The sequence below is a fragment of the Eptesicus fuscus genome, chromosome 9 (assembly GCF_027574615.1).
Source record: "Eptesicus fuscus isolate TK198812 chromosome 9, DD_ASM_mEF_20220401, whole genome shotgun sequence".
In the NCBI taxonomy this organism is placed as follows: Eukaryota; Metazoa; Chordata; class Mammalia; order Chiroptera; family Vespertilionidae; genus Eptesicus; species Eptesicus fuscus.
In genome coordinates this window covers 25,536,007-25,563,549 of record NC_072481.1, presented here as the reverse complement: position 1 = coordinate 25,563,549, position 27,543 = coordinate 25,536,007, and the positions used below count along the sequence as shown (strand labels likewise).

The window sequence follows — 27,543 nt, the reverse complement described above, 5'->3', positions numbered from 1 at the left end:
GACAGACCAATCTTAGTAAGCAATTATAGTTCTTCCTTAACTTCCTTAAGTTCAGCCAGATTATCGCCTTTACAAACTAGGGAATCCAGGTGTGACCATGCTTGGAATTATGATTGGACTCACTGGATGCTAGAATGCCATCGATAAACTCCTGACGGGTTATCTTCCCATCCTGGTCCTTGTCAATTCGCCGGAAGAAATCCATCACCCGTGACTTTTTGTGATTCATCCAACGCATGTACTTTTTCCTCCAGACGTCAAAGTCAAAATTGGCAAATTCCTTCAACTAGACAAGTCAGGAGTGTTAACAAAACCTGTATTTTGGCATTCACACCTGCCCAGAGCACACCAAAACTTTCAGACACACAGTAAAGACATGCAGGCCTTCTGCAGGGCACCAACAATGGTACCTGTGTTGCCTCTTCTGTGGAGGCACCATCTGGCTCCTTCAGGGAGAACCACGATTGCCACACGGGCTGTGGTGTAACGGAGCAGCAGGAGAAAGTGACTGACCACCACCACGAGAAACACGGGGCAAGGAGAATGCCAAAGGGTGGAGCCAGCCTTGCTTTCCCTTTGCCCTCTTTCAAAGGATCACCGTAGCTGTCAGGGAATGAATTCTAACCAGAGGAGAAGTGCTTATTAGCACTCCTCACTTAACGTGACTCGGAAGAAACTGTGACCAAGAGGTGCACCTCAACAGGCTCCCATTTCCCACCATTTTCTGAGATGAGATAATCTGATTCTGGCTGGAAGCATTAAGAATCCAACCCTGCACGTAAGCATGTTTCTTTGGAATGGCACCAGAGGGGGCGAACTGCCTGCCTGACTTCCATGCTAAATAAACATTTGGCTCTGACAGACAGCAGCAGGCCCGTGAAGTGGGCAAGGTGATGTTTAGCTACTTGGACTATGTTAGTGATACTGACGTAGGATGACTTTAAACAGTACAGCAATTTGTCGAAACCGGTTTGGCTCAGTGGATGGAGCGTCGGCCTGCGGACTCAAGGGTCCCAGGTTCGATTCCGGTCAAGGGCATGTACCTTGGTTGAAGGGGGTGTGCAAGAGGCAGCTGATCGATGTTTCTCTCCCATCAATGTTTCTGACTCTCTATCCCTCTTCCTTTCTCTCTGTAAAAAATCAATAAAATATATAAAAATAAACAGTACAGCAGTTTTCCAGACCCTCGTCTTTCAAACTCCAAAGTTGGGAGGAATGAGGAAAAAAAAGAAAAAGCCAAAAACCAAATATGCTTAAAGCTCAACTGACCTACTACAAAAACAACAACAAAAAGCACAGAATACTCACTTCCGGGCATAGCTGCTTTGATGTGCACAAATAAAAAAATGTAGAAGATACCAGAGGTTTGTTTTAGGAACTAGACAGTGTGGCATTATATTTTTTAGACTGGTGTTGGTACTTCAAAATACATTTGCTTTTCATAATCTAGTGAAGACTAATAGAATAGCAAGATCATAAAAATACTCTTATTTTGTAATTGTGTAGCTTTTATCTTTACTTAAAGGGCTCAATAATAATTTTTGTGGTAAGCTACATACCTGGAGGTAATTTTGCAAAGTTATACTCCTGCTTCTTGATCACAGCCAGCTACTGAGGAGGGTCAGATCACAGACCCTCACGCCTGGCTGGTTGCTTGCTTTCTGGCCTACTCTGTTGTGAGTGGTTTACTCATACATGTGTCTTTTCTCCTAGGAGACTCACAGATGCCTGTTTCTGCTGCTGGAAAGTTTAGAGGCCTCAGAAGGACTGTCACTTCCCTCCAAGGATGTTGCCTGGCAGGGCTTACCTCCTCCAGTCTGTCCAATGCATCATTTAGCTTCCGCTGACGCTCCAGCGCTAACAGCCACACCTGCTGCCAGCGGGCAGAGAGCTGGTTGATCCGTGGGTTTTTTGCTTCAGATTGTGAAAAAATCGGCATGGGAGGAGGTGTTGGCTGACTCAAGGACTTCCCTAAAAGGAAAAATAACCACAAGATTAGAAAAGCTGAATTTGTCAGTTCAGGAAGAGACACACTATCACATGTAAGGACTTAGACCTTCATAGTGACATCCAATCACTAGCAGAAAAGAAACATGGCACCTGGCGATATTTAGATACAGAAACATATTAATTTCAAAACGACTGATTCTCCTCCAAGCCAATAGGTCTTGTCTCATATTTTCAATCAATTCTGTCCTCCCTTGGTGAACTGAGGAAATGTCAAATCAACTAAAACTGCAATGGTGCCAGCGAAGCGCATTTAGTTTATGATTAAGTCAATGTGAACCAAATATAAACAGCTAGCACTGATAACCAAAACAATGGAAAATCACTGCAAAATAATTTGCTTGACTTATTTTGAAATTTCATAACAATCCAAGAAAATGTAGTAGTTACTGTATGTCAGTGTTAAGAAATGTGAGTTTCAAAAAAAAGAATTTAGTTCAAATCCAATGGTTTTTGAAAACGGAAAGGACATTTTTTGACAGATATTTGGAAAGTGCTCATCGTCTACAGCAGGAGTGAAGCTTCCTAACATAGCGGCGGGGACATACTGCTGCCACTGCGGGATTTCTCCATGAAAGGCCCATGCGCAGGCTCTACGTTTTTCCTTTTGTATGTTTTGGTGACCCGGTCCATGTCAGGCTGTTTGCGAGTCATCTCTTCCATAAATGTCTGTTAAATACAAACAATAGAAAAAAGAGTTGAGAGTTTTCTTGGACTAAGATGGCATGAGGCAACTTCTTACTAACAAAGGCCAAGCCCATGACAGATGTATTGATAGATGCCTTGTACACTGTCTCACTCATTCCAAGAAACACAATTGAGCAGGCACTTTAGGTGATGAAGGCCTGAAAAAATAAAACACAGCTTCTTACTTCAAGGAGCTCACAGGTGAGTGAGGAACACCAGGAAGTCAGAGCAATGAGTGCCACTCAGGGTGCCAAAGAAGACTAGGGCGGGCACCTGGCAGCGGATGGATGAATTCTTTCTGCTTTGTTACACGTATAGGTAAGACCTGAGGACAGCCTCTAGGAGCTGACAGCAACTCCTGGCTGACAGTCAGCAAGAAATGGAAAGGGGACTGGGTGAAATAGGTGAAGGGATTAAGCAACAGCAACAACAACAACAACAACAAAACTTATAGACACAGACAACAATATGATGATTACCAAAGGAAAAGGGAAGTGGGTGGAGGTAGAGGAGGGTATAGGGGGTATACATGGTGATGGAAAACTTGACGTTGGGTAGTGAACACACAATACAATATCCAGATGATGCATTATAGAATTGTATACTTGAAATCTATATAATTTTATTAACCAGTCACCCAAATCCTATATAATAAAAGTGTAGTATGCAAACTGTCCCCTCCACCAGGAGTTCTTCCAGGGGGTGGGGCCAGATGGGGGAAGGGCGGGAGGCCCCGGCCGGCTGGCAGCCGTTAGGGACCCTACCAGTGCACAAATTCATGCCTCTAGTAAATTCAATAAAAATTTAAAGAAAGAAAATGGAGACCTAAGTCCTACAACCATAGGAAATGAATTCTGCCAACAACTTGAATGAGCCTGAATGAGAATTGCTGCACTGGCTGACACCTTAATTTCAGCCCAATAAGACCCTATGAAGAGAACCCAGCAAATTCATGCCAACTCCTGTCCCACAGAAACTGTGAGATAAGTGTGTGATGCTTTAAGCTAAGTCTTTAGGAATATGTTAAGCAACAGTTTAAATAGGATACACATAGGGCAAAGGAAATACCAGTGACCACAGGATGTGGTTAAGATACCTGATGCTCAGCGATAAGGGCTTTAACTCGGTCAATGTTCTGAGGGATTGGCTCCTGATCCCGCTGAATGAGGGTGGTCTCAGCCCACTGGATCCACACCAGAAGTTCTTCCAAGAGCTCAGCATTAGCCACCAGTTCTGACAGGGCCGTTTCAAGACGCTGCTGGTGCTGCTTAGCCCACGTCAGGACCTGGGGGAGAGAAATCATTGCCTCCTTTAGTCAAGCAAATCCCTTTCTTTTTAAAGCCCTTTTCATCTGATCCTAACAATGACTATTTAGGGCAAAGACCACCCAAGCAGTTAAGAGACTTAGCTCTTACTTTGGTGATAGAGCTGCGTTAATTAGAATGAGAAATCAGCTCTTCTAAAAGTAAACCTAGTACATCCTATTAAACATAGGACTTCTGAGGATGGAGGAGGAATATGCACATGTCCATAGGAAGCAATCAGCTAACAAATCACTACACAAACACTAGTCTTCCAGATTTCAGCACAGTACCAAGAAAGCATTCATTACTAAAACACTAACTTAATCTTGTTGAGATTTTTCCCAGTGAGTGAAAAATTTCTTATGGAGGGAGCTCTGTTGTATTTTGTTGCTGTAAACCCGTTTTATCAGGTGTAATCTTCCTCTAAAGTCAGGGACCCACCTCCTCAAAGCGAGCCCGGATGATGGTGATCCAGTGTTTGATGGTAGTGATGCAATCAGGATGGCAGACAGCCAGGATGACTTCTCCCATCGCCACCGCTGTGTTCACATCCACTCGCTTCTCTTCCACTTTCTTCATGAATTCCTAAACAAAAAAAAGATTACAAAATAAAAACTAACTAAATAAATAATCTACTCTAGCCCTGGCAGGATAGTTCAGTTGATTAGAGCATCATCCCGATACACCAAGGTTGTGTGTTCGATCCTCGGTCAGGGCACATACAAGAATCAACCAATGAATGCATAAATAAGTGGAACAACAAATTGATGCTTCTCTCCCTTCTCTCTCCCTTCCTCTCTCTCTCTAAAAAAATAAAAATAAAAGTAAAAATTCAACAAATCAATAAATAAGACACCATCATTAAAAACACACACACACACAAAACCTACTCTGATAGCACTGTTTATACTATAAGGGGGAAAAAATTAGAAAATTCACTGTATTTTTCCCCTCCATGTGTTCACTGACACAGACCTCTAAATGCCTCTATTAGGTATCTCTGGCATTTGCTTTCCAGTAGATGACAAGGACTAGGGACACAAGAGGTATGTCCCTTTACCCAAACTGGAAATGCCTATTTTCCTATTCTGAATTATCTCATTTTAAAAAAATCCTTTTTTTACTCATTTCAATGTGTGCAACAAGTATTGTCTTGGACAAATAACAGCAATAAAACACTACTTTAAAAAAAACAACTAAAACAGAATATAATGACAAAACCAAGATTAAAATCTCCCAGTCAGTGGGTAACTCAAAAATTAAAATAGCAAACATTCCCACTTCATTAGGACAGTCACACTGAGGGCCCAGATGCTGCATGTCCTGCAGCTCAGGTAAGAGGTTCTGTGGGAGTGGACAGGGCCTGAAACTAGTAACAATGAGGAAAGTGAAACAAAATTGTGTGCAGGTGAGGAGTACAGAGGTGGAACAGTCCACGTTTTTCTTTATATAATGCCATGATGACTGACTTGTTTACAACCTACATGTATTATGTTTGTAAAAACAAAATCTTTAAGGTGTCACAAAAATTGCCAGTCATTTCCCTGTCATTCCTGCTAAACAGCAAGCTGGCCTCACTCTGGCTGTTCCTTTGTACAAGAGGTCTGCAGTTTACAAGCAAAAGCTGCCTTCCTTTGGTGGGGTGGGGGCAGTCCTCACTGTGGTGGGTGGCACGGGTCACTGTGTCCTGTGGCTGGATTACCTTATGGGTGTCAATGAGAGACTGCAGGGCCTCTGTGTCATCAGGAAGTGCTCCCCGAAAGCGAAGTGTTTGCTCTGCTTCAGAAAGCCACTCCAACAGCATGTGGACTGTGTCCCGAAACTCTTCCGCCTGAAATAAGCACAAAAGATGGAACCTCTCTCTGCAGCCAAGGTCCTGACCATCGGGGTATGCCAAGGAAAGGGTCTAGGACTAAACTCCTCAGTGCACCACAGGAATTTGATGGCCCTATCAAAGTCCCACAAAGGTTATCTTTCATTCGTAGATCTTTGAAAACGAACTGAATTCATTATTTCTCTAATACAAATCAATACTAAAGTCTTATAGAACATTCAGAATACCAATGTTTGACATTGTGTTCATTTTGAGATGGGCTGGAACCGACCCTGATAAAGAAACTAGAATAAATCTGTTCAAACTGAAATCCCTGGGGTTTTCCCAACAAACGTCTCTGACCTGTGTTAAGGCCTGCTCAAGTCGGCTTTGTTTGGAGACGGAGAGCTTACACACAGTGTCCCAGCGAGTGCTCAGTTCCTGGAGCTGCCCTTTTACCCATGTGGTGTCATCTCGACTATTTTCAATCAGCTCTCGGCCGGACCGCTTCAGTACCTGAACAGTTCCCGTTCGCTTTCCCAGTTCCTTCTGGAAAACCTTCAGGAGAATCAGTAAAGAGAAATATTTTGAATCCAAGAAGCAAAACCATACAGGAAGTAATCATTTAGTTCCAATTTCCTTGGTAAGTTGCAGTCATGTGTCTTTTATGCACAGAGGGAGGCAGGATGAGGCATAAGAAAAATTAACTAGAAAAGGTGGCTCTAAAATATGAGCAGTGTGACTTTGGATAAGTTGCTTAGCTGGAGTCTCAGTTTCCTAATCCATAAAATGGGAATAATGTTAAAGCATTTCCAGAATTGTAGGAGTCAAATAAGAACACATATGCCAGCCAAAACCGGTTTGGCTCAGTGGATAGAGCATCAGCCTGCAGACTGAAAGGTCCCAGGTTCGATTCCGGTCAAGGGCATGTACCTTGGTTGCGGGCACATCCCCAGTAGGGGGTGTGCAAGAGGCAGCTGATCGATGTTTCTCTCTCATCGATGTTTCTAACTCTCTATCCCTCTCTCTTCCCCTCTGTGAAAAATCAATAAAATATATTAATAAAAAAAAAAAAAGAACACATATGCCATGAGTATGACATATTCAGGGTAAATTAAATGCTCAACATGACAAGTGTAGTATTGCTGCCCATGGTGCTGAGCTTGTAAGGTTCAGAAGTAGTAAAAGAGCAGTTTCATTTTAGCATTCAGCGTAATATTTGTCTTGAGGGGCTCCTGACTTTAAATGTATTTTGTGAGTCATCTGAGAGATACAAATAGGAAGTGGGTGGGGAAACCTCAAAGTGAAGTTCACACATTGCCAAATCTAAATCTAACCAATTTTGGTAAATTCTTTGTGAATGATGTAGAATCCCAGCAGCAGTTTGTTTAAACTTGCAGAGCACGGAGCCGCCTCCCTCACAAGCAGAGATCCAGCTCTTTCAGACTTCTTTTCTCCCTTAGCGTGAGGAGAAGGCACAGAGGTGGAGGCCCCAACGGCTCTGCCCTCCATGCAGCCCAGATCTCACCCCTCACCTTATGGGCATCCATGAGGTTCATGACGAGGTCGAGGTCCCCGTGCACAGGCTGGTCCTCGGCGAGCTGTGGCTCCACCTTGTACAACCAGTCGACCAAGGCCTGCAAAGCATCCATGAACTGGCCCGAAAACAGCAGGGCCTCTTCCAACTTGTGCTGCCTGAGAAAAGCACATAAACCTTGCTGTTTTTAGGTATTATTGATGAATGACCCACAATTCTGACTGCTGAAAGGAAATACTGCTTGACCTCTACATAGAGAGGGACCTCCAGGTTGAAATGGTTAGAAACACAATAAAAAGTGACTGAGAGAGATGCCTAGACATTTTAAATCAAACCACTCTCTAGAATGAATTAATCACAGTGTAGGTAGGAGACAGGCAAAGATGCCCTTTCTGGCATCTTAGTCCAGCAGTTATACACACGGACACACCCTAATGACCAAGGTCTGCCTGTGTCCATTACTTTATACCACTCCAGTACAGGATGATGGTTTTGGTAATGGCCTGGAGTCAGAGTTCAACTCCTAGCTCTATACCAGTTGTGAGTCCCTGGCCTGTCTCCTCACCTCTCTGAACCTTAGTCGCCTCACCAAAAATTTGCGAGTATAAATTAGATAGCAATATAGTAATATTGAATATGGCATAGTGGGTACAAATGGATAAAGTACAACTTTTAGAACCAAACCAAATAGTTTCAAATCCCAGCTCTGCTGCTTAGTAGCTGAGTGATCTTGGGGGAGTTAAGAAACCTCTTAATGATAGTTTCCTCATCTGTAACCCGGGAATAACGGTACCCACACCTCAGTGGTTGCTGAGGATTACATGATTAGTAGGCACTGCTATGCACATACTCAGGAGAAGTTGCTCAGTACAGATCAGATGTCATGCTGGTTAAGTGAGGTAACACACACGCAGAGGTTTTGCACAGGGTCCAGCGCATGGTGAGAGCCCTCAGCGAGACAGCTAGTGGTATTACAAGTTGGTGATTTACAAATACTGAGTTACTGACCTATTACTGTGAGCTTCTCTCTTTCTAATACAATAATGTTCAAGTGTAAAATAAAAGAATTTCAATACGTTTTATTCAAAATTTTCATACCTCACTGAACTGGAGATACTGAGATGCTATAAAACCTGTTACTGATGCATATGCTTTATTACCACTTAATGGAGTCCAGTAACAGTCTCTCAGGTAGTATTGGGACATGCATGCTCACCTCTCTACAGATTTGCCACACACAGTATCCCACTTGTCTCTGACTTCTCCCAGTAAGTTGTCAAGTTTCTGAGTATCACCAGAAAGCGAAGTCTTTTCCTTCAGGGCTCTGCCGGTTCTGATTGTGGTGTCATACACAGGCTGCTTGCCACCAAGAGTTCTCTGAAACTCCTGTTTCCAAAATGAAAAGAAAAAAAACATGGTGTGAGATATCATCTTGATTTGGAACAAAGAAAAATTTGAGTGTTTCTAGGTTGGTAATTAGATACAATTTGACTGTGACTACTTCTTGAACTAATAAGAGCTTACCCTTAAGTATTTATAAGTCTTTGCTTATGTCACAGCAGCGCATATTTCTAAAAGCCTAGAATTTCTAGAAGCCTAGAGTTTTAATTTTAAGGTTTACCCCCACAATCACTTTGTTTGAACTGTTATTTAAATGAGCAATTGTCACAGTTAGACACGTCTAGACATGAAATGGAACGTAGGCTTCATCATCTTGATGTTTTTACCCAGATAAAATTTCTAGTAAATACCGAGCTCAGGCCCTAAGAGCCACAAACTGCTTTACCTTATGCTTAGAGAGCTGCAGTTTAATTTTGTCTGGGTCATTGGATATCTCCAGCTCCGAGTCCAGGTGACTCTCTGCATCTTCCAGCCAGTCGATGAGTTTTTTCCAAGCTTCGTGGAACTACAATTTTATAAGAAATAAGTTATAACAGTAAAGAACTATACAACACTTTTATGTGAATTCATCCAGAGACTCAAGACTTGCAGCCAGAGGTTGTTCAGTAATCAGAACCTTTCTTTTGTAACTTACTTGTTTTGCCCGCTTCCTGGCATCATCTAGTGATCGCCCTCTTTCAATAGATCGCTGGACAATCTTCTCCCATCGAGACTGGACGCTAACCAACAAATTCTTGATCAGAACAACATCCTGCTTTTGGCTAAGGAACTTTAACTGATTCCCGGTTTGATCTAGTTCAATGATCTGGTCTCGATGAGCATTTACTTCATTAGCAAAAACCTGGTGGGAAAATATTGCTGTGTTTAAACGGAAGATAAGACAACCAGTCCTTTCAAAGGAAGGCAACATCCTAGTGTCATAGTTACCTTATGCTCCTCTATCTGGGAAAGGACTGTGTTTAGAATCAGGCTGGGAGGAGAAGCGATGTTTAAATTCTGTTCTGCGAGTGTGAGCCAGTTGATAAATTCTTGCAGGGAATTCTGGAATTCTGTTGCCAGGTTGAGGGCCTCTTCCAGCTTTGACTGAATTTCAATGAAAACACACACAAAAAGTGCCAAATTCAGGAATTATAGCTTCAAGGACAAAGGCGTGAATTGTACACCAAATGAAATGACCTCTAAAAAGGAAGCCTCATTTAACCAACTTCCAAACATGCCTTGTTTGCAAAGAAGGGGACATTCTAATGTTAGTGTCTGAAACAACTGCTTATGAGAAAGGACACAGTTTGCAGCTGAGCTCTCCTCTGCGATTCCCCACTCCCAGGGGCATGAAGGAACAGGAGTAAAACCAGTCACAATGCAAGCAAACAGCTCCACGGTGACAGCTGTAGGTCTGCAACCCTCTTTGGCCAGAGTCTCATTTTCCTTGCATGTACTTTTTGTGGCATGAAAAACAACCAATGAGAAGCACTTTACTATATAGTAAATACTCACTGCAGTGCCTGTTCAAATGTTTTCAGGAAATACGGCACCTAAAAATGCCTGAGTCTGAAACTTAATTCTTATGCTATAAGCAGAAAAGATAATAAAAGCCCTAATATTCTAAGCAAAAAGCTGACAACCCTAGACATAAATTTTTAGATGTTTTTATCTAAATCAGGTGACAAAAACAATGGTTCGGTCAGGACATGTGCAACTGTCTAAGTGCACAACCCAACTGCACAAAGTCTCCAAGCTCCATCCACAGAGACCTCTACCCCCAACATCTGGGTAAGGGCCTCTGCTACTCCCAACACCTGGGTAAGGGCCTCTGCCCCTGGCCCATACCAGGCAGGCAAAGCAGACTAATGACAGGTTGTTAAAAATGAAGACATCCAAAATATTCACAGAAGAAAACCCAAGATGTACACTACAAATGTTAATTCCTGTTAATTGGGTTATATGCAACTTTTATTTTCTTCATTGTGTTTTCAGGTTACTTTTATAACCTAAAAAACCACTATAATAAATGCTATAAAAACGTATAAGCCTAATCTAAATAAAGCAAATTCATATCTATCACAGAAATGCTTAGAATTTAATATGATACCAAGTTCCTAGATGGCAGGAAATCTTCCACTAGTTTTTAAAAAAATATATTTTATTTATTTCAGAGAGGAATGGAGAGGGAGAGATAGAAACATCAATGATGAGAGAGAATCATCTATCGGCTGCCTCCTGCATGACCCCCACTGGGGATCGAACCCACAACCCAGGCATGTGCCCTTGACCAGAATCAAACCTGGGACCTTTCAGTCCACAGGCCAATGCTCTATCCACTGAGCCAAACCGGCTAGGGCTCTTATACTTGTTTTATACTCTTGCCAAATCAGCAACAACTATCCTTGACATCTAGCCTGTACTTTACCAATTCCACTGATGATGGGTTAAATATTTATTTCTTGAGGCAGCCTGTTCCATTATTGGGAAAATCCTCTAGAAACTTCTTGATTTTGAGCCAGAATCTGCCATAGTTACTTTAATTGGTATTAGTTCTGCATTCTGCAGGAATTATAGGCAACAAACGGTACAAGAATTAGAATGCATCCATACACTCAGGTCTTCGGGCCAGTCTTTATATAACAAAATTACCAGACCCCACATTAGAAGAATTCTAGAAAAATCAATGTTCAGCTTTTCAAATGCTCAGTTATATATAAACATTTGTGTTCTTCTTCCCATTAAATTGGATAGGATCCATGCCTTTATAGTTTCTGCTATATACCTAGCACAGTGCCTGGCACATACATGCTTAATAACTATTTGTTGAATGCATGTAGCCAAGAGATTTGCACACACATTTTATTTGATCTGCCCAGCACAGAAATACTCTGCAGAGATACTCTGAGACTCTGTACTCATAAAAACCAGTGCTTTGATCCCTAATCACTTTTCTTTTGAAGAGAATTTGATTTTGGGGGAAGAGTGGGAAGGGGCCATATAATTTACTTCTCTCTTGATTTTTAGTACAATTCTCTGCATGCCGTACTTACACTAGAATCCAAATTCCTTGTGTGCCATTATTTGTCATACTCCCTGCATGCTCTGCTCCCACCCTCCCAATCCCAAGTCAGCAACTCCTACATAACTTTGTTTTTAGGTAGGAACACAACAAATCTGATTAACAATGGATATAGGGTCCCACTGAGCAGTAATAGGCAGTAATGTCTTAACTGGTAGATGCAGAAAAAGAATGAAGAATAAAATCAAATATTGGCAGAAATTAGTACCATCAATGCAACTTGACACGGATGGAAAATAGAAATCTAATGACAGAAAAGAGGGATGATTAGCATGAAGGCAATTCTGAGGACATCAGTTCTACAAATTCTGGTTCAATATACTGGTCTTTAAAAAATCTTCCCAGAAACGAGATGGTAATTACACGCCATCACCACGCACACTACTCAAATACCATAATCACACACTGTCTTTTGTGGTGATACCTTTCTTTCTTCCATCTTACTGCTGACCACATGCCACTTCTGTTCCAGGAGAGCTACGCTCTGTTCTGTCTTTGAGCCAGACCCAGAATCATCACGGCTTAGAAGCATGAGCCTGCCCTTGTCAAGTAGTTGATTATACGTCTCTTCCTTGGCTTTGAGCTGGGAATAGAGTTCCTACAAGAAAAGGCAGGAAAGATATCAATACTGTCAATTTCCTGGAAGATACACACACACACATTTACAAGCACAGTTTGGAAAGGTCCAGGAAGGTCTCACCTTGATTAAAACCCTTTCTTTTGGATTTAAACTGTTGAACAACTAGGGAATGAAATCACCATTCTTGCTTAGTATTAAAATAATTTTGTCACCAAATAAATGGAATTATTTTAAGGATCAGAGATCCTTAAATATAAACCCCAATCATTAACTTCCTTTTTCTGAATAATTTGCCTAAACATTATGCCTTTTGTTCTCAGCTACTTTCTTGAAAAACTGTTAGTATCTGTTGGGTTTCCCTAAATACCACTGAAGTAGTATTTTTCTTAAATACAACCACATTTGTGCTATGTATCTATCTGTCTTCTTCATGCTCTCACCTTCAAGTCAATATTCTTGTGCCCACCAAACTGACCCATTCAGAATTAACCAGTTGACCAATGTATCTCCAGCCAATTTCTCCCATCACCACTGCTGCATGTGGTAGGGTATTAAAAGCCCGTATGTAGGCAGGAGTCCTCCAGGTTGTATTATAATATCAGTAAAAAGGCATTACTTTGTAGATTCCCAGATACACATCAGGAGCTACTGACTATGGGATGCTTATGCTCAATTTCAGGAAATCTCTATTACCATGTGTGTGTCAAGCTGTTCTCTAGCAGTTTCAGGAAGTCCACCTGTGGGTTTAGATGCAGAAAGTTGGGTCTCCATTCTAGTCAGTTCCAAAAGGAAATCTTCAATTTCACTGTGGAAACCCTGGGCCTTTTGTGAAAAGACATTAGGAAGGTCAGTAGTCAATCCTAGCTTCAAAAGTAAACATTCTAAATAATGATATGAGGAATCTATTTTTTACTTTAACCCATTCATGTACTCATTGGTTGATTTTGTATGTGCCCCGACCAGGGATCGAACCCGAAACTTTGGGGTATTGGGACAACACTCTAACCAACTGAGCTACCTGGCCAGGGCATGAGGAATCTATTTTGAGGGAGGAATACTGGGCTGTTCTCAGGCAGAGCTGTTCTGCTATTGGATTGGCATGGGGCCAATATATTTATTTATTTTTAGAATCTAGCAGAATTCCCCAGACCTCCTTGTAGGCAAAAGTTGGTTTACAGTTGTGAGCACACAAAAGTTTATTCTTGTATTATTACTTAATAAATTATTCTATTTGAACTACAAAACTACTTTTGCTCAGCCCTGTATTATAAATGTCTGATATAACCAATGAATTGACTAAGGCAGTGGTCGCCAACTGGTGGTCCACGGACCACTGGTTGTTCTGTGATCTCTGGACTAAGGTACTGCTGAGTATGAATATGGAGGGTCATGACTTAATCTAAGACATAACTGAATCCGTGAACAGGTCTGTTATAGCAAAATCTACTAACTTTGAATTGTAAATAGATTAGCTACAAACTAATCCAAAAAACCCCATTAAGTCAAAAGATGTTCTTTCCAGACAAATTCCAGCAGAGAAATTATCTTCCTCTCAAGACACAGGGGGCTCTACCCAAACTGCTTTCCTTTCAGTGACTTAGACTTTCTTCAAATGTTACGTGCACAGCTCTGCACAGTCCACCTGCCTAACTTGGACGAGGCACGGACCTGCTGCAGTGTCGACTGAAGCTGCTGCTCCCTCTCCTCTGTTTTCTGTAACACTGACTCCCAGCATTGGTTCATAGTTTCCAAACGGCTCCTTAGGCTGCTGGCATCATCTCCAGCACTAGATTCAAGAAGTTCATTGCCAGCTTTGTTGACTGTTTCCACTGTGGCTTGATGGGCCAAAACATCATTTTTTAGAACCTAAAAAATGTTGAACAACAATTTATCTCTACTGATAACATCAAACCTGGTTCTCTAAGGTACACAACATCGAAAGGCTTCTGGTGGCAATATTTAGTCTGAAACCAAAAGGCTTAGAGATGATCAACCAAAGGACTTGTATGCATGCATATAAGCCTAACCAATGGACACAGCAGGGGGGTGAGGGCATGAGTTGGGGAGGTGGGGAGGTGATGGGGGAATAAGGACACAAATCTAACACCTTAATCAATAAAGAAATGAAAATATTTTTTTAAAAATTAAAAAAATAAAACACTTACATGGTGCTTCGCTAGCTCAACTTCAATGACTTTTGGATCTCCACTTATTGGCCTCTGAGCATCTAACAACTCCTCAGTGTGAATCAGCCAACTCATTAGTTCTTCTAAGGCATGTTGGAATTGGCCAAGAGCCAAGAGAGCCCCTTCTAGCTTATGCTACTCAGAAAACGATACAAAGGAAACAATTGTTAGGAAATTGAAAGCAGTAGATAGTAGTCCATTTATGTACTCCACCAGTTGCCTTACCTGCCTGTGGGCAATCTTTTCACCCAGGTTCTCCCAGAGGTGTTTGAGTTCTGTCAATGGTTCTCGTATAATGTCTCTGTCCGTTTCATCAGTAGCTTTCTTTAACATCAGTTCACCCTGGTGATTGAGCTTCTCCATCTCAATTTGCTGTTGGTAAACTTCCACCTTGAACTCCTATCAAAGACATATTTAATGTTAACATCAAATCAAGTCTTTAAAAACTAAAAGAAGCAATCCTTCTTCAAAAGCCACTCCCAGATACAAACCTTCATTTCATTTAACTGATCTTTAACAGTGTTGAGGTCAGTGCCGACAGGGGGCATGGTGCAGAGTTTAATCACGGTGTTATCTAGCCAGTCAAACATAGCCTAAAATAAACACACAAATAAGCAGTCAAAAACAAAAACACAAGGAACCGGGAAAGAATTAGCATTATCTCTGTTAAATAAGCAGAGATAAATCAAAGTGCCAAGTACTGTTTGTGTTTTTAGGTGGGGAGGGAGGTGCAGAGGGAAAGAATAATGGTCTTTATTCAAATAATATGGGGACTTACGAATGAAGCAAACATTGGGATAGTGGCCAAAATAAACCATGATCTGGCAAAACTAAGTAGGGACAAAAGTTACTATTTCTCATGGCTGGCTAGCAAGCTTAGGATGTGCTAAAGCTACTGTGCCAAGTTGTGCTTCAAGATAAGCTGGGTGTGGAATCTCTAGCCAGCGGCTCTCCCTGTAAGGCCAGCTTCCCTGGATAGCCACCACAAGAGTCAGTATAGTGAACACATGATGAGAAGAGTAGAAATTTGGATGTTAGTACTTTTCACATAAGAAGTGGGGAACTCTGGCTAGAAATACAGGAAGAGCTTGTTGCCTTAGTTAGATAATGCTGCGGTCCTACAAAGATGATCCGCTCTTATGCTAGATTCGGAATATGACACCACGGAAGCTGTTTTCCGTGGGGGTAACCTCTTGGTCCTCACCTGAAGAGTGTCCTGATATTGCACAGCGGCTTGCATGGCATCCTCGAGCTTTTCTAGCCGCTCTCTCCATGTTTTGTTTAAGTTCTCCCAGGCATTATTCATCTAGAGGAAAACAGTCAACCAGATTCTTCAATTAATACTTCTGTTCAGTCTAAGTCCACAAATGTTTTGTCTAAACTCCTTATCTATTTCTCCACACCTCGTCAATGCTCTTCTTCACTTCAGGCTTCTCAGTTTCTCCACAGGCAAAAATCAAATCTGCTCCAAGGATTCGAATAAACTCCAATTCCTCATGCAGACCATCTGTCTCTTCCTTAATAGTCTACATGTAAATGAACAAAACATGAGCCAAAACAGAAGCAGAACAGAACTTCCCAAGCTTTGCAAATGTAACTATAGTTCCATCAATAGCAGATGTTGAACAGAATCTGTAAAATTCACATTGTTATTATTTCACTTACATAACGACGTTATTATTTCATTATTATTTCACTTACATACATAATGATGTTTTATGTATTGTTATTATTTCACTTATATACATAATGACGTTTCAGACTCGTTATTTTTCATATTTATGTACATATCTATGAACTACCTAGAACAATATATATGAAACAGACTGAGAAAGGTATAATGAGCTTAAATAATTTACCAAAGGTTAATCCTTCCTGCTCCCAAGGAGATTATAATCTATAGCCAAAAGTCTAATACATCACACAGAAGTATGTCAACAAGGGTAAACATTATAGCACAAGTCACAAATTTAAGAGCAGAGAGACTAGAATAATAGGAATACTAGGCTACATAATCTTGAACAAAGTTAGTTCCCTGCCAGGTCCTAAAAATGACAGGGGTGGGGAGAGGGAGACTAGCTGAAATAGAAGGTATGGGAGAGATAATATTAAGACAGGCTTAGCTTATACTAAATGAACAAATGAGGGGAGAAATGCATTTAATAAAAAAAACAAAAACTAGCCCGGCCAGAGTGGCTCAGTGGTTGAGCATCGACCTATAAACCAGGAGGTCACGGTTTGATTCCTGGTCAGAGCACATGCCCAGGTTGCAGGCTCCATTCCCAGTGAGGGGCATGCAGGAGGCAACCAATCAATGATTCTCTCTCATCATTAATGTTTCTATTTTTCTCTCCCTCTTCTTTCCTCTCTGAAATTAAAAAAAAAAAAAGTATTTAAAAAATAAAAATAAAAACTAAGCTCCCCTAAAAGACTAGAAAAAGGTATGTCAAGGTAATAATTATCATCTTTGGATGATGAATCCAGAATTTATTTGCTTTTCTACCTTCTATTTTTTCTGCATTAAAGAAATATACTCGAAAAACAAAATAATGTCCAAGCATGTCAAACTTGTGGCCGGCGGGCCGCATGCCTTGTTTAAACTCGCCGCCGGCCGCGAGTTTGACATGCTTGATGTACACTATAGCAAGGACTAAATTCAGAAATGAAAGCAAAACCGAATTTTCTAAACATATTCTATTAATTTGAATTGTTAAGTTTAAAACTGACAAGAAAACTAGTTTTGTATGATGGAACCCATCACAGTTAGTGGAGGTCATAAACTTGTATTTATAATAAAAAAGGAAACATACTATAATGAGCAGATACTTTTTTCAAGTGGACAATATCCTCTTAAACTTAAACAACTTTTAAGGCAACTCAGCTTAGCTAAGCAGTTAACACAACATACTTGGAAAAAGTGCCTTTTTCAGAAAACAAACACGTAAGAGAAGTTTTGTTTTTACCTCAGCAGCTTCAACCTGTTGCTTGATGATGGATGGGTCAATGCCTGGGCTTTCCAAGTCATGGACGATGTCCTGGGTGTCTTTGATGGTGGTAAGGAGAGCTGCCATGTCATACCAAAACTTTTCCGCTAGTTCTAGGACATCAAGGAACTTAATTTCTCGCTCTTCAGCCCGAGCTTTGATGTCCTCCCAGAAGAATACCATTTGATCCAATTTGTCCTGGATTTCTGAGGGGGTAAAAAAGAGATAAGAATAGGACTTCTCCAACCCTCATCAGAAATACCATCTAATCCTCACATTTTCACTGAAATTATCTTTCAAGAAGGTCTAAGAATTTATATATACCTACCTTAGCTTTATTATTACGTCTACATTTACATTTTCACCTACATTGGTTTCCCACATAAAGAGATCACAGACATAATCTGGGAATGAGTTACCATCTAATATAAAGGCACTGCTCAGGAGGAGGAACCAAGATGGTGGTATAGGTAAACACCTGTACTCGCCCGCCTCCCACAACCACATCAAAATTACAACTAAAATACAGAACAGCCATCAGTCAGAACCGCCGGAAAACTAGCTGAATGCAAGTCCTACAACTAGAGAAGTGAAGAAGAAAGCACACTGAGACTGGTAGGAAGTGCGAAGGCATAGAACTGGCTGGTCTGACACCTACATGCTTTTTTTAAAAACTGAAGCAATGCTTTATTGCAACCACAAAACACAATCCAACAGGGCATCAACACACAGAGATTGAACAAATGTCTTTTTGAACAGAGATGTAGCAACTCCAACTTTTCAAGTTCTTAAAAACAAGTACTCAAACCAGGAATCAAGCAAGCATCAGAGCAATTTTAAAAATATTACACCATCATGAAGGAATGTACATAAAAATATTCTCTACTAGTAACAAGGCTTTTTGATATGTAATTCTTGGCAAATTTCATCAGAAACCAATTATTATAAATACAACCATAAAGTGAAATAATGCTTTCTTCGGAAACAATCAATTTAAAAGCAATGCTATGCAGAAAATACCATTACCCCCTGTGAAAGCCAGCTGAATATGGATGGATATCCCCAATACACAACAGAGTTTTTCTTTTCAGAGCTATGGTTCTGATTCTAAAGGGGCCAAGATGCATGTTCATTTCAAAAGTTGCAGCATATCCCAGTGAAAACTTAGTAAGGTCAAGTGGAAGAACCTCTGTAAAAAAGGGTGTCAGAAATTCCATCCCAGTAACACAAGCTCTAAGGAGCAGGGGAGCTCAAGGGAGACAGCGATCCCTTTCTCTCTCTCCCCCTCCCCAAGTCTGTAACCAAAACATGCTCATCCCATTAAATTTTTAAAAGAATTTTAGGAAAGCCATCTATGAAGAAACGAAGAATGTCCTTATGACTTCAAATCTTTTCTGGGCAAGAGCATCTACTCATGTCAAACACTGATTTCTTTGTACTCTGACAAACTCCTCAAGGAAAACCATCCCATCCACCTGTTCTCCTTGCTCCTCCTAGCTGAATTCAGGTCAGCTGATGGATTGCCTACCTAGTCTATCCAATAGGATGACATTTCAGTTGGTTGAAATTCTTTACATATACGCATGTATGTATTGTTTACAAAGTTTCATCACATGAAACGAAATTATGTCATTATGTATTTTTGAGGTGTGAGACCCCAATTTGACTGTACTATGAAGAGTTGTTCTTTAAATGCTTTGACTGCAGAGGTTTTACATGATACTCATAGATTTTCAGAGCAGGCCCCAACTTTAACTAAAGTCCTGTCAGCACATCATTTCTTGTCATCAATAGCAGGGATTTTCCATCAATTTCCTGTTCCTGAAAAGCACTAGCTTGCTCCTCAAATCCCGCTGTCCAGAAGTAATTGACGACATCCACCATGGCCCAGTCTGCAGGACTGGGTGGTCTCCCATTCTCCAGGGAATTTTTTACACCAACAGAGCCATTTTCCTTGTTTTCCATGGAGAGCATGGGAAGGCTGCAGGGTTCTTTTACTTCAGCAACTCCCCGCGTGGCCAGCGCCGGGAGGCTTTCCCAGGCTCAGAGCTCGGTGGCTGCCAAGCGCCCAGCCCCAATGCAGCCGGCCGGGTACACCACCCACGTCCTTTTTTAATCAGGAGGGAGATCATCTCTGCGGAGGGCACCCATGAGGAGCAAGGGGTCCCAGAGCTGGGAAAAGTAGTCCCTATGGGCAGTAAGACCTATGGGCTGTAAAAACCAGTGCGGATTGGGGCTCAGTGACAGAGGCTGCTGGAGACCCAGCTGCTCCTCCTAAAAGGCCGGCACCACGAACTGAACTTACAAGCTCCCGCACCGGGGTGAGGCTCTGGGGAACACACTTATGAGGAGGAACTGGATTATCTGGCATTGGGGCAGGAACTCGGGGGCAGCTTTCTACCAAATGGAGGTGCTGGCGGGGGTCATTGTTCCTGTTCTGGGACCTCTGCAGTTGGAGGGCTGACTGGCAGCCATTTCTGTTTGCTCCACCTTGGTGATTCCCTGAGACTCTGCCCCATCCAATTTACAACCCCACCCAAGCTGTGTGCAGCAGAGCTTTTGCATATGAATGGCCTGTCCTTGCTGAGTCAGGGAGCCCCAAACCTATCAATAAAAGGCCCAAGACCCAGCCTGCCTTGCTTCATAGCTGGGCCTCATCTGGGCACTTCCAAACCTGATACAAAGAAGAGGAATTTGTAGATCTCTCTGTAGCTCCTGCTGGGTGGCTACGGCCTGTGGCTGACACTGCACCTCCCTGGATATCCAAGAGGCAGTATACCCAGTGGTCAATGTCAGACCATACCAGATCACAACTCTACACATCCATAAGCAACACACTCAGTGAGCACCAAAGCCCCACTGAAGGGGTGTCTCCTGCACAGCAGCTCTCACACTGTAGTTGCAGCTGGTCCTCACAGCCAATTGGCCTGGAGGTCAATTCCTCCCAGTGACACCAACAGCAATCAAGTCTCAACTACAACAAGACTGTGTACACAGCGCACAAAGGGGTGCAATAGAGTTCCCAGCTCAGATGACTGGGGAGGCTGAGCCACTGGGCCCTATAGGACACCTACTACACAAGGCCACTCTACCAACTCAAGGAGACTTAGCAGCTACCCAATACATAGAAACAAACACAGGGAAGCAGCCAAAATGCAGAGACAAAGACATGTCACAAATGAAAGAAATGGAAAAAGCAAACTACTGGATACAGAATTGAAAACCACTGTTATAAAGTTACTTAAGAATCTTCTAGAAATCTCCAAGGGACTTAAGGGAGACTTTCAAGGATCTTAGTGAAAATGCCAAAAATATGGAAAAGGACCAGTCAGAAATTGAGCATACATTGACTGAAATAAAAAAATAATATATAGGGATTCAACAGTAGAGTAGATGATTCTGAGAATCAAATCAATGATATGAAATATGAAGAAGCAAAAAACACCCAACCAGAAGAGCAAAAAGAAATAAGAATCCAAATTAATGAAAATAGTATAAGGAGCTTCTGGGACAACTTCAAGTGTACCAACATTCACATTACGGTATGAATATTACCATATGGTATGAACAAAAAAAGAGCAAGATATTGAAAACCTATTTGAAGAAATAATGATAGCAAATTTCCCCTACCTGGTAAAAGAAATAGACTAACAAGTCCAGGAAGCACAGAGAACCCCAAACAAGAGGAACGCAAAGAGGACCACACCAAGACACATCATAATTAAAATGCCAAGGCATAAAAACAAAGAGAGAATCTTAAAAGCAGCAAGAGAAAAGCAGCTAGTTATTTACAAGGGAATGCCCATATGATTGTCAGCTGATTTCTCAACAGAAACTAAGCAGGCCAGAAGGGAGTGGCAAGAAATATTCAAAGTGATGAATAGCAAGGACCAACAACTAAGATTACTCTACCTAGCAAAGCTATCATTTAGAATTGAAGGTCAGATAAAGATCTTCACAGACAAGAAAAAGCTAAAGGAATTCATCAACATCAAACCAGTACTATATGAAATGTTGAAGGGCATTCTTTAAGAAGAGAAAGAAGGAGAAAAAGAAAAAGATAAAAAATATGAACTACAAAATAGCAACAAATACATACCTATCAACAATTGAATCTAAAAATCAAAATAAACAAATAAGAAATCCAATGAACAGAATAAACTGGTGAATAAAATAGAATCAGAGGCATTGAAATGGAGTGGACTGACAATTCTCAGAGGGAAGGGGGTTTGGGAGATGGGAAGAGGTTAAGCAAACATCTTGTATAGACACATGCATTACCTATGGACACAGACAATGGAGTGGCAAAGGCCTGTGGCAGGGTGGGAACTGGGTGGGGAGGAGTAATGAGGGAAAAAAGAGGTACATCTGTAATAATCTTGGCAATAAAGGTTAAAAAAATAAAATAATTAAAATACATACATACATACATAAATGTACTGCTCAGATACAAAACCCCTAACTTGTAAAAGGACTGAGATGAGAACTTTATTTCCAGTGTTCTGTGTTGCACTTGCTATGTTTCCTATAGAAAATGTTATAAAAGGTAGTATGTTCTACACACGATTGATACTGCAGTTCATTCATATTAGGGGTTAAAGGAACATTTGTTTTCTGGCCTGGGAATCTAACTACCAATTGTAACCTTGTTTCAATGGGCAAATGTGTTCTGAATTCTAAATGACTTCCAAATGACTTTCTGGAATACTTATTACTTGGGGACTGCCTTCACATTCAATGAAGTACATCTGGTGGGACACTGAAGGTAACCGCAGCCTAGAATTTATTGTATTAATTTTCTTTAAAAATAATTCAATTCATCAAGCACCTTTTGCAGCCAGATCCTTGTCAGCTCCCTGAGATCGTCCAATGAGCTCTTCTCCACGGCGCTTCAGAGCCTCAAAGGAAGGCTGAAGTTTTTCTAGCTCCATGGTGGCACTCTTATTGTCACTGATGCACTCTCTGATCTTGTCGACTTCAGCAGGGATCAGTGGTGGCATACGCAAGCGCGAGGAAAGATTCTCCAGAGTCTCCAACATGGGCTCGATTTTATCATGGAACTGAATAAATGTCAGACCATTAGCCACAGCAATACTTAATCATACTTATGGGGGAAATGTTAAGGAATAAGGTCAAGGTATAAATCTACTACTGTTTAGGAGAAACTGCACATAGCCTAGCCTGATGGCTGTTGGGGTTGGCTAATTGGTTTGGGCATACACCAGAGCTGGCCCATCAGAACAAGAAAACAAATGTTTATTTTAAGAATAAAAAAATTAAGTAATATACCAGAAATGTGACGAGAAACAGACAACACTATGAAACTGGTAAGACTCAGTGTGTCAAATCTCAGATGATAGTTGCATGCAATAGGTTAGACCAACAAGTTAGGTGCCCTCCACCAACTATGTAAATGAATGGGGAACTCAATATGTTCAATGACTTGGAGTTAAAATTATCATAGCATGCAATTTAATAACCACCATATATGACAGTGAGAAAGGAAAATGTTGGCACAATGAAAGGTAATTAAGGAAGGCCAAATCTAACCTTTTTCTAAAAGAGTAACTACCTTTCCACTTTTCTGGTACTTTGAATAACATGACTATAATTGTAAAATTTCACTTACAATTTGAAGCAGAGAGAGGAGAAAGAGCTCCCCCCCCCCCTAAAAAAAAGCTATCTAAAACCAACTCTGAATTCATTAACCAGAATAAATCCTATCAACTGTAAGTGTCCTATAAAAATACATGGTGGATTTCCTTAACAAAATCACTTCTCATCACTCCCTCACTTCTAGGTTCCATCCCAAATGAAACTGACATAATAAACGGCACTAATAAAATGCATCCCACTGAAGTAAAGGGAAATTTCCTGATAGGTAACCCTCAATTCTCAGCTTCATAAAAATACCCTAATCCCAGTGGGGGTGAGTACCTTACCTCTGTAATCTGTAATGGTGGGCGCGGTCAACACAACAATGAAATGTGACGATGTGGGGAAGACAGGAACAGGCAGCAACAACACAAAGTAACACATTCCACAATGTGAGTGGGAGATGGGACGGAAGGTGGAGGGGGGGAAAAACTTGAGTAAGTACAAATATTAACCAAGAATATTGACTAAACAGGAATAAAATACCCAGACATCACAAAAGTACCACTAACAGTAATATATTAGTTAAAAGTATGCAGTTACATGCGTCAACTCCACTGCTCCACTGTGGTTTCTTTCTCTTTGGCTCTTCTCTCTACCCAAGCATCTTTCTTTGAGTTAGGAGATAGCTGGTGGCTTCCCGGGTAAGAGATCTAATGTGCTGTCTTCTAAGTCTCAAAAGTAACAGGTCCAATAGGAATATAACTTTTCTTCAGGCATTTGTTTTTTTCAGGATGAATTTACCCAGAACTATCCCTGCTAAAGGATCATCACAATATAGAATTTTCAAGGTAACTATCAACAGACAATGTGTCAACTAAGACGCATTTTATCCTCCTTGCATCGCATCATACCCATGATCCTTGCAATAAAAATGCAGACCAACAAAGGTTCCTAGTCTCCGGTAATGTACCATCAGCATGCTGGTCTAGACACTCCTGAGCATGGAGGTGTATCTGATATAGAAACATCTTGCTCAGACTAAAGGACGTTGAAGGTTATATGAGTTTAAGACACACACGTACCTGAGCGGACTGGGAAACAGCCTCGTCCAGAGCCAGAGCCCGCTGGCGCACCTCCTCTTTAATTTGGGCATATGTGTTTTCTGCTTTCTGGTATTTTTCTCCCACCATTTCACCCTCTTCAGGGTTTAACTCCTTTAGTTGAGGACCTATCTTTAGCAGTTTATCAATATGTGGTTTGTGTTCAGCAATGGATTCCCTTAGTTGCTATTTAAAGAAATATGGATTAAAATAAGCATTTTTATACCAGTTTATTTGCTTAAGTGCTTTTTTTCTTTATTGATTAAGGTATTACATATGTGTCAGTATCCCCTCATCCCCCACCCCCCACCCTCCCGCCCTACCCTCATGTGCTTTGATCAGAGCTCATACCAACTTTGAAAAAACAAACCAAGTAACTAAGTCCCAGCATTTCATCATTTATGGAGGGGGAAAAGCACCCAAGTCTTGGGCTCTGACACTACTCGATTCTCTCAATTGTTAAAACCCAGTTCAGATGTCCCATCACCCAGGCCACATCCTCTCTCTAACTCTCACCCTCCAATACAAATTTATCCCACCATCTTCTACACTCATAAATACTTGAATGTAGTAATTGTAATTTCCATGGTTTAATATCCATCTTCCTCCCAAGACAGAGATACTAAGCAGGACAAGCTACAAAGAGCAACATTTCTGATAATCCAACCTCTTCTTGACTTTATTGCTGGCTACTTCTGGTTTACATCCTCCCACTTACAGGAATACAGAGATAGGAATAAGCACAAGCCATAAACCAAATAAAATAAACATTAAAAAAGTATCTTTTTAATGTGGTCATAGCATTCCTTGATGTGTCCACAAATCTCCCTTTCATCTTATCTACTTGCAGCAAATGCTTTATGACAGTCCTTCCTGGCTCTCACTCACTCCAGCTGGGGCCTAACCAATGGAAAGAGCATCAACCACACCCTAAGTCTAACAACATCCCATTGTCATTGGAAAGATGTTAAATTCCCTTGATGTTTACTTCTGCAGTACCAGGTTCCTGATATCTCTATAAACGTATTCTTTACCTGATTCATATTAAAGGAGAAAAGAAATAATTCAGATATGTATTTTTATTATGCAGAGAAATTCTAACTGATTAAGACTTTCTTAATATAAACTTGAATAGATCATGGAGCCCATTTTCAGTTCTGCAATTAAATGAGGCATACTCCTTACCCTCATTTCCTCCTGCTGTTGCCTGAGCTGCTCATGATCAATAGCCGGAGGAGGTAATTGTGCTATCAATACCCGAGTTTCCTCAATCCAAGGGCTGAGCTCCTCATAAGTTTCCCAAAACTGGTTCACCAAGACCTGTGCCCGCTCAAGGCGGGCATAACGCTCTGAGTTGAGCAGACTTATGGCTTCATATTGCTGTATTAGAGACTCCGTCTTTTCCTATGAACAACAAAAAAAGTAGGTATATATACATTAAAAAGTCTAAATAAATAAGTAATAAAATGTTAAAATATATGAACTAATAACCTAGTAAGATTGCAACTGATTTTTATTTTCTTTATACTTACCTTAATTTTCTAACTTTCCTATCAAATATGTATGTGTTATTTGTATAATTTTTAAAATAGGAAAGTTATTTCAAATACAGTAAAATAGCATAACACAACACAGCAAAATTAACCTTCTAGTGAATAACCTTTTACAACTTTAGATATACATTATTATAATACATCAGTTTAAGACTGAACATCTCAGGGGCTATGATGGAGTCTTTGCCCATGAAGTTTAACTTGCCTTTTTTCCTCTGATAAAAAAGTCTCCACAAACAGTATAGAGGTTCCTCAAAAAAATTAAAAAATGGAACTGCCTTATAACCCAGTGATTTCACTTCTGGGAATTTATCAGAATAAAACTAAAATACTAATTCTAAAGAATATATCCATCCCTATGTTCACTGCAGCATCATTTGTAATAGCCAAGATATAGAAGTAAACGAGTGCTCATCAGCAGATGAGTGGATAAAAAAGCTATGGTCCCTATATATAATGGACTATTACTTGGTCATAAAAAAGAATGACATTTTACCATTGTGACAACATGGATGAACCTGGGGGGTATTACGCTAAGTGAAATCAGAGAAAGACAAATATCATATGATTTCACTTATATGTGGAATTAAGAACAAAACAAATAAACAAAATAGAAACAGACTTGACTCACAGACTTAGAAGAGACTCATGTTTGCCAGTGGGGAGGGGAGGTGAGGGAGTAGGTGAAAGAGCAAAGGGATTGAGAAGTACAGATTGGTAACTATAAAACACGGGTATTAAGTACAGCATAGGAAATATAGTTAATACTATTATAATAGTATGTATGGTGCCAGGTGGGTACTGAAAATATCGAGGGAACACTTTTAAAGTATGATTGTCTATCAATTATGCTGTACACCTTAAACTAATATAAAATAATACTGTATGTAAATGGTAATTGAAAAAATAAAGTCTCCACAAACCTGGCATTTATGTGCTGTATGTTTGGGATAAGTAGTGCAGTCAACTTACAAATATTTCTAAGAAAATGGTTACCTGTACCCTATCTATACTAATCCTATCTAATAATAGACAAATATGCAAATTGACCGCACCTTTGCTACGGCCAAGCCATGCCCACCAGCCAAGCCACGCCCACCAACCAATCAGGACAAATATGCAAATAACCCCAAACAAAGATGGCGGCTAATTTGCATATCAAGACAGTGTAGAAAAGCCAAGAGCTGCAGAAGGGAGCAAAGCTGTAGAGAAGCAAGCAAGCCGGGGAGAGGAGAAGGGAGGAGCGGAGGCGGGGCCGGGGGAGAAGGAAGTTGAGCAGGTGGGGCCGGGGGAGAAGGGGCGGGGCCGGGGGAGAAGGGAGGAGCGGAGGTGGGGCCGGGGGAGAAGGGAGGAGCGGAGGCAGGGCCGGGGGAGAAGGGAAAAGCAGGTGGGCTGGCAGAGAAGGCGGGCAGGGGGGGGAAGGGAGGAGCGGAGGCGGGGCCGGGGGAGAAGGGAAAAGCAGGTGGGCTGGCAGAGAAGGCGGGCTGGGGGAGAAGGGAGGAGCGGAGGCGGGGCCAGGGGAGAAGGAAGGAGAGCGGGCTGACGGAGAAGCTAGAAAAGCAGGGGGGCTGGCGGAGAACGCAGGGCAGGGGACAAGGGAGGAGAGTAGGCAGGGTGGGGTAGAGTGCAGCAGGAAACCCTATTGCAGGATTTTTCCTGCAACGGGAACGCTAGTCTACACTAATAAAAGAGAAACATGCAAATTACTGTCACTCTGCCATGCTATCAGCCA

At 41.2% G+C, this 27,543-nt stretch overlaps 1 protein-coding gene and 1 pseudogene across 1 annotated transcript in view; both read right to left on the bottom strand.

Annotated features, from left to right (window-relative positions):
* MACF1 (microtubule actin crosslinking factor 1) overlaps window positions 1-27,543 on the bottom strand; it is a 239,421-nt gene that overhangs the window by 18,067 nt on the left and 193,811 nt on the right. Inside the window, exons 68-91 of the mRNA XM_054721590.1 lie at window positions 25,444-25,662; window positions 24,241-24,444; window positions 22,389-22,620; window positions 17,540-17,766; window positions 15,980-16,102; window positions 15,781-15,882; window positions 15,068-15,169; window positions 14,802-14,975; window positions 14,556-14,711; window positions 14,059-14,256; window positions 13,084-13,212; window positions 12,235-12,408; window positions 9,677-9,832; window positions 9,384-9,590; window positions 9,135-9,254; window positions 8,565-8,734; window positions 7,347-7,506; window positions 6,175-6,369; window positions 5,701-5,829; window positions 4,440-4,583; window positions 3,791-3,979; window positions 2,556-2,676; window positions 1,808-1,971; window positions 124-286 (exon numbers count right to left, since the gene is read on the bottom strand). Coding sequence (XP_054577565.1) covers window positions 124-286; window positions 1,808-1,971; window positions 2,556-2,676; window positions 3,791-3,979; window positions 4,440-4,583; window positions 5,701-5,829; window positions 6,175-6,369; window positions 7,347-7,506; window positions 8,565-8,734; window positions 9,135-9,254; window positions 9,384-9,590; window positions 9,677-9,832; window positions 12,235-12,408; window positions 13,084-13,212; window positions 14,059-14,256; window positions 14,556-14,711; window positions 14,802-14,975; window positions 15,068-15,169; window positions 15,781-15,882; window positions 15,980-16,102; window positions 17,540-17,766; window positions 22,389-22,620; window positions 24,241-24,444; window positions 25,444-25,662 — 3,958 coding nt within the window. The remainder of the gene's footprint in view (window positions 1-123; window positions 287-1,807; window positions 1,972-2,555; window positions 2,677-3,790; window positions 3,980-4,439; window positions 4,584-5,700; window positions 5,830-6,174; window positions 6,370-7,346; window positions 7,507-8,564; window positions 8,735-9,134; window positions 9,255-9,383; window positions 9,591-9,676; window positions 9,833-12,234; window positions 12,409-13,083; window positions 13,213-14,058; window positions 14,257-14,555; window positions 14,712-14,801; window positions 14,976-15,067; window positions 15,170-15,780; window positions 15,883-15,979; window positions 16,103-17,539; window positions 17,767-22,388; window positions 22,621-24,240; window positions 24,445-25,443; window positions 25,663-27,543) is intronic.
* On the bottom strand, window positions 19,232-19,567 carry LOC103294759 (sterile alpha motif domain-containing protein 13-like; annotated as a pseudogene).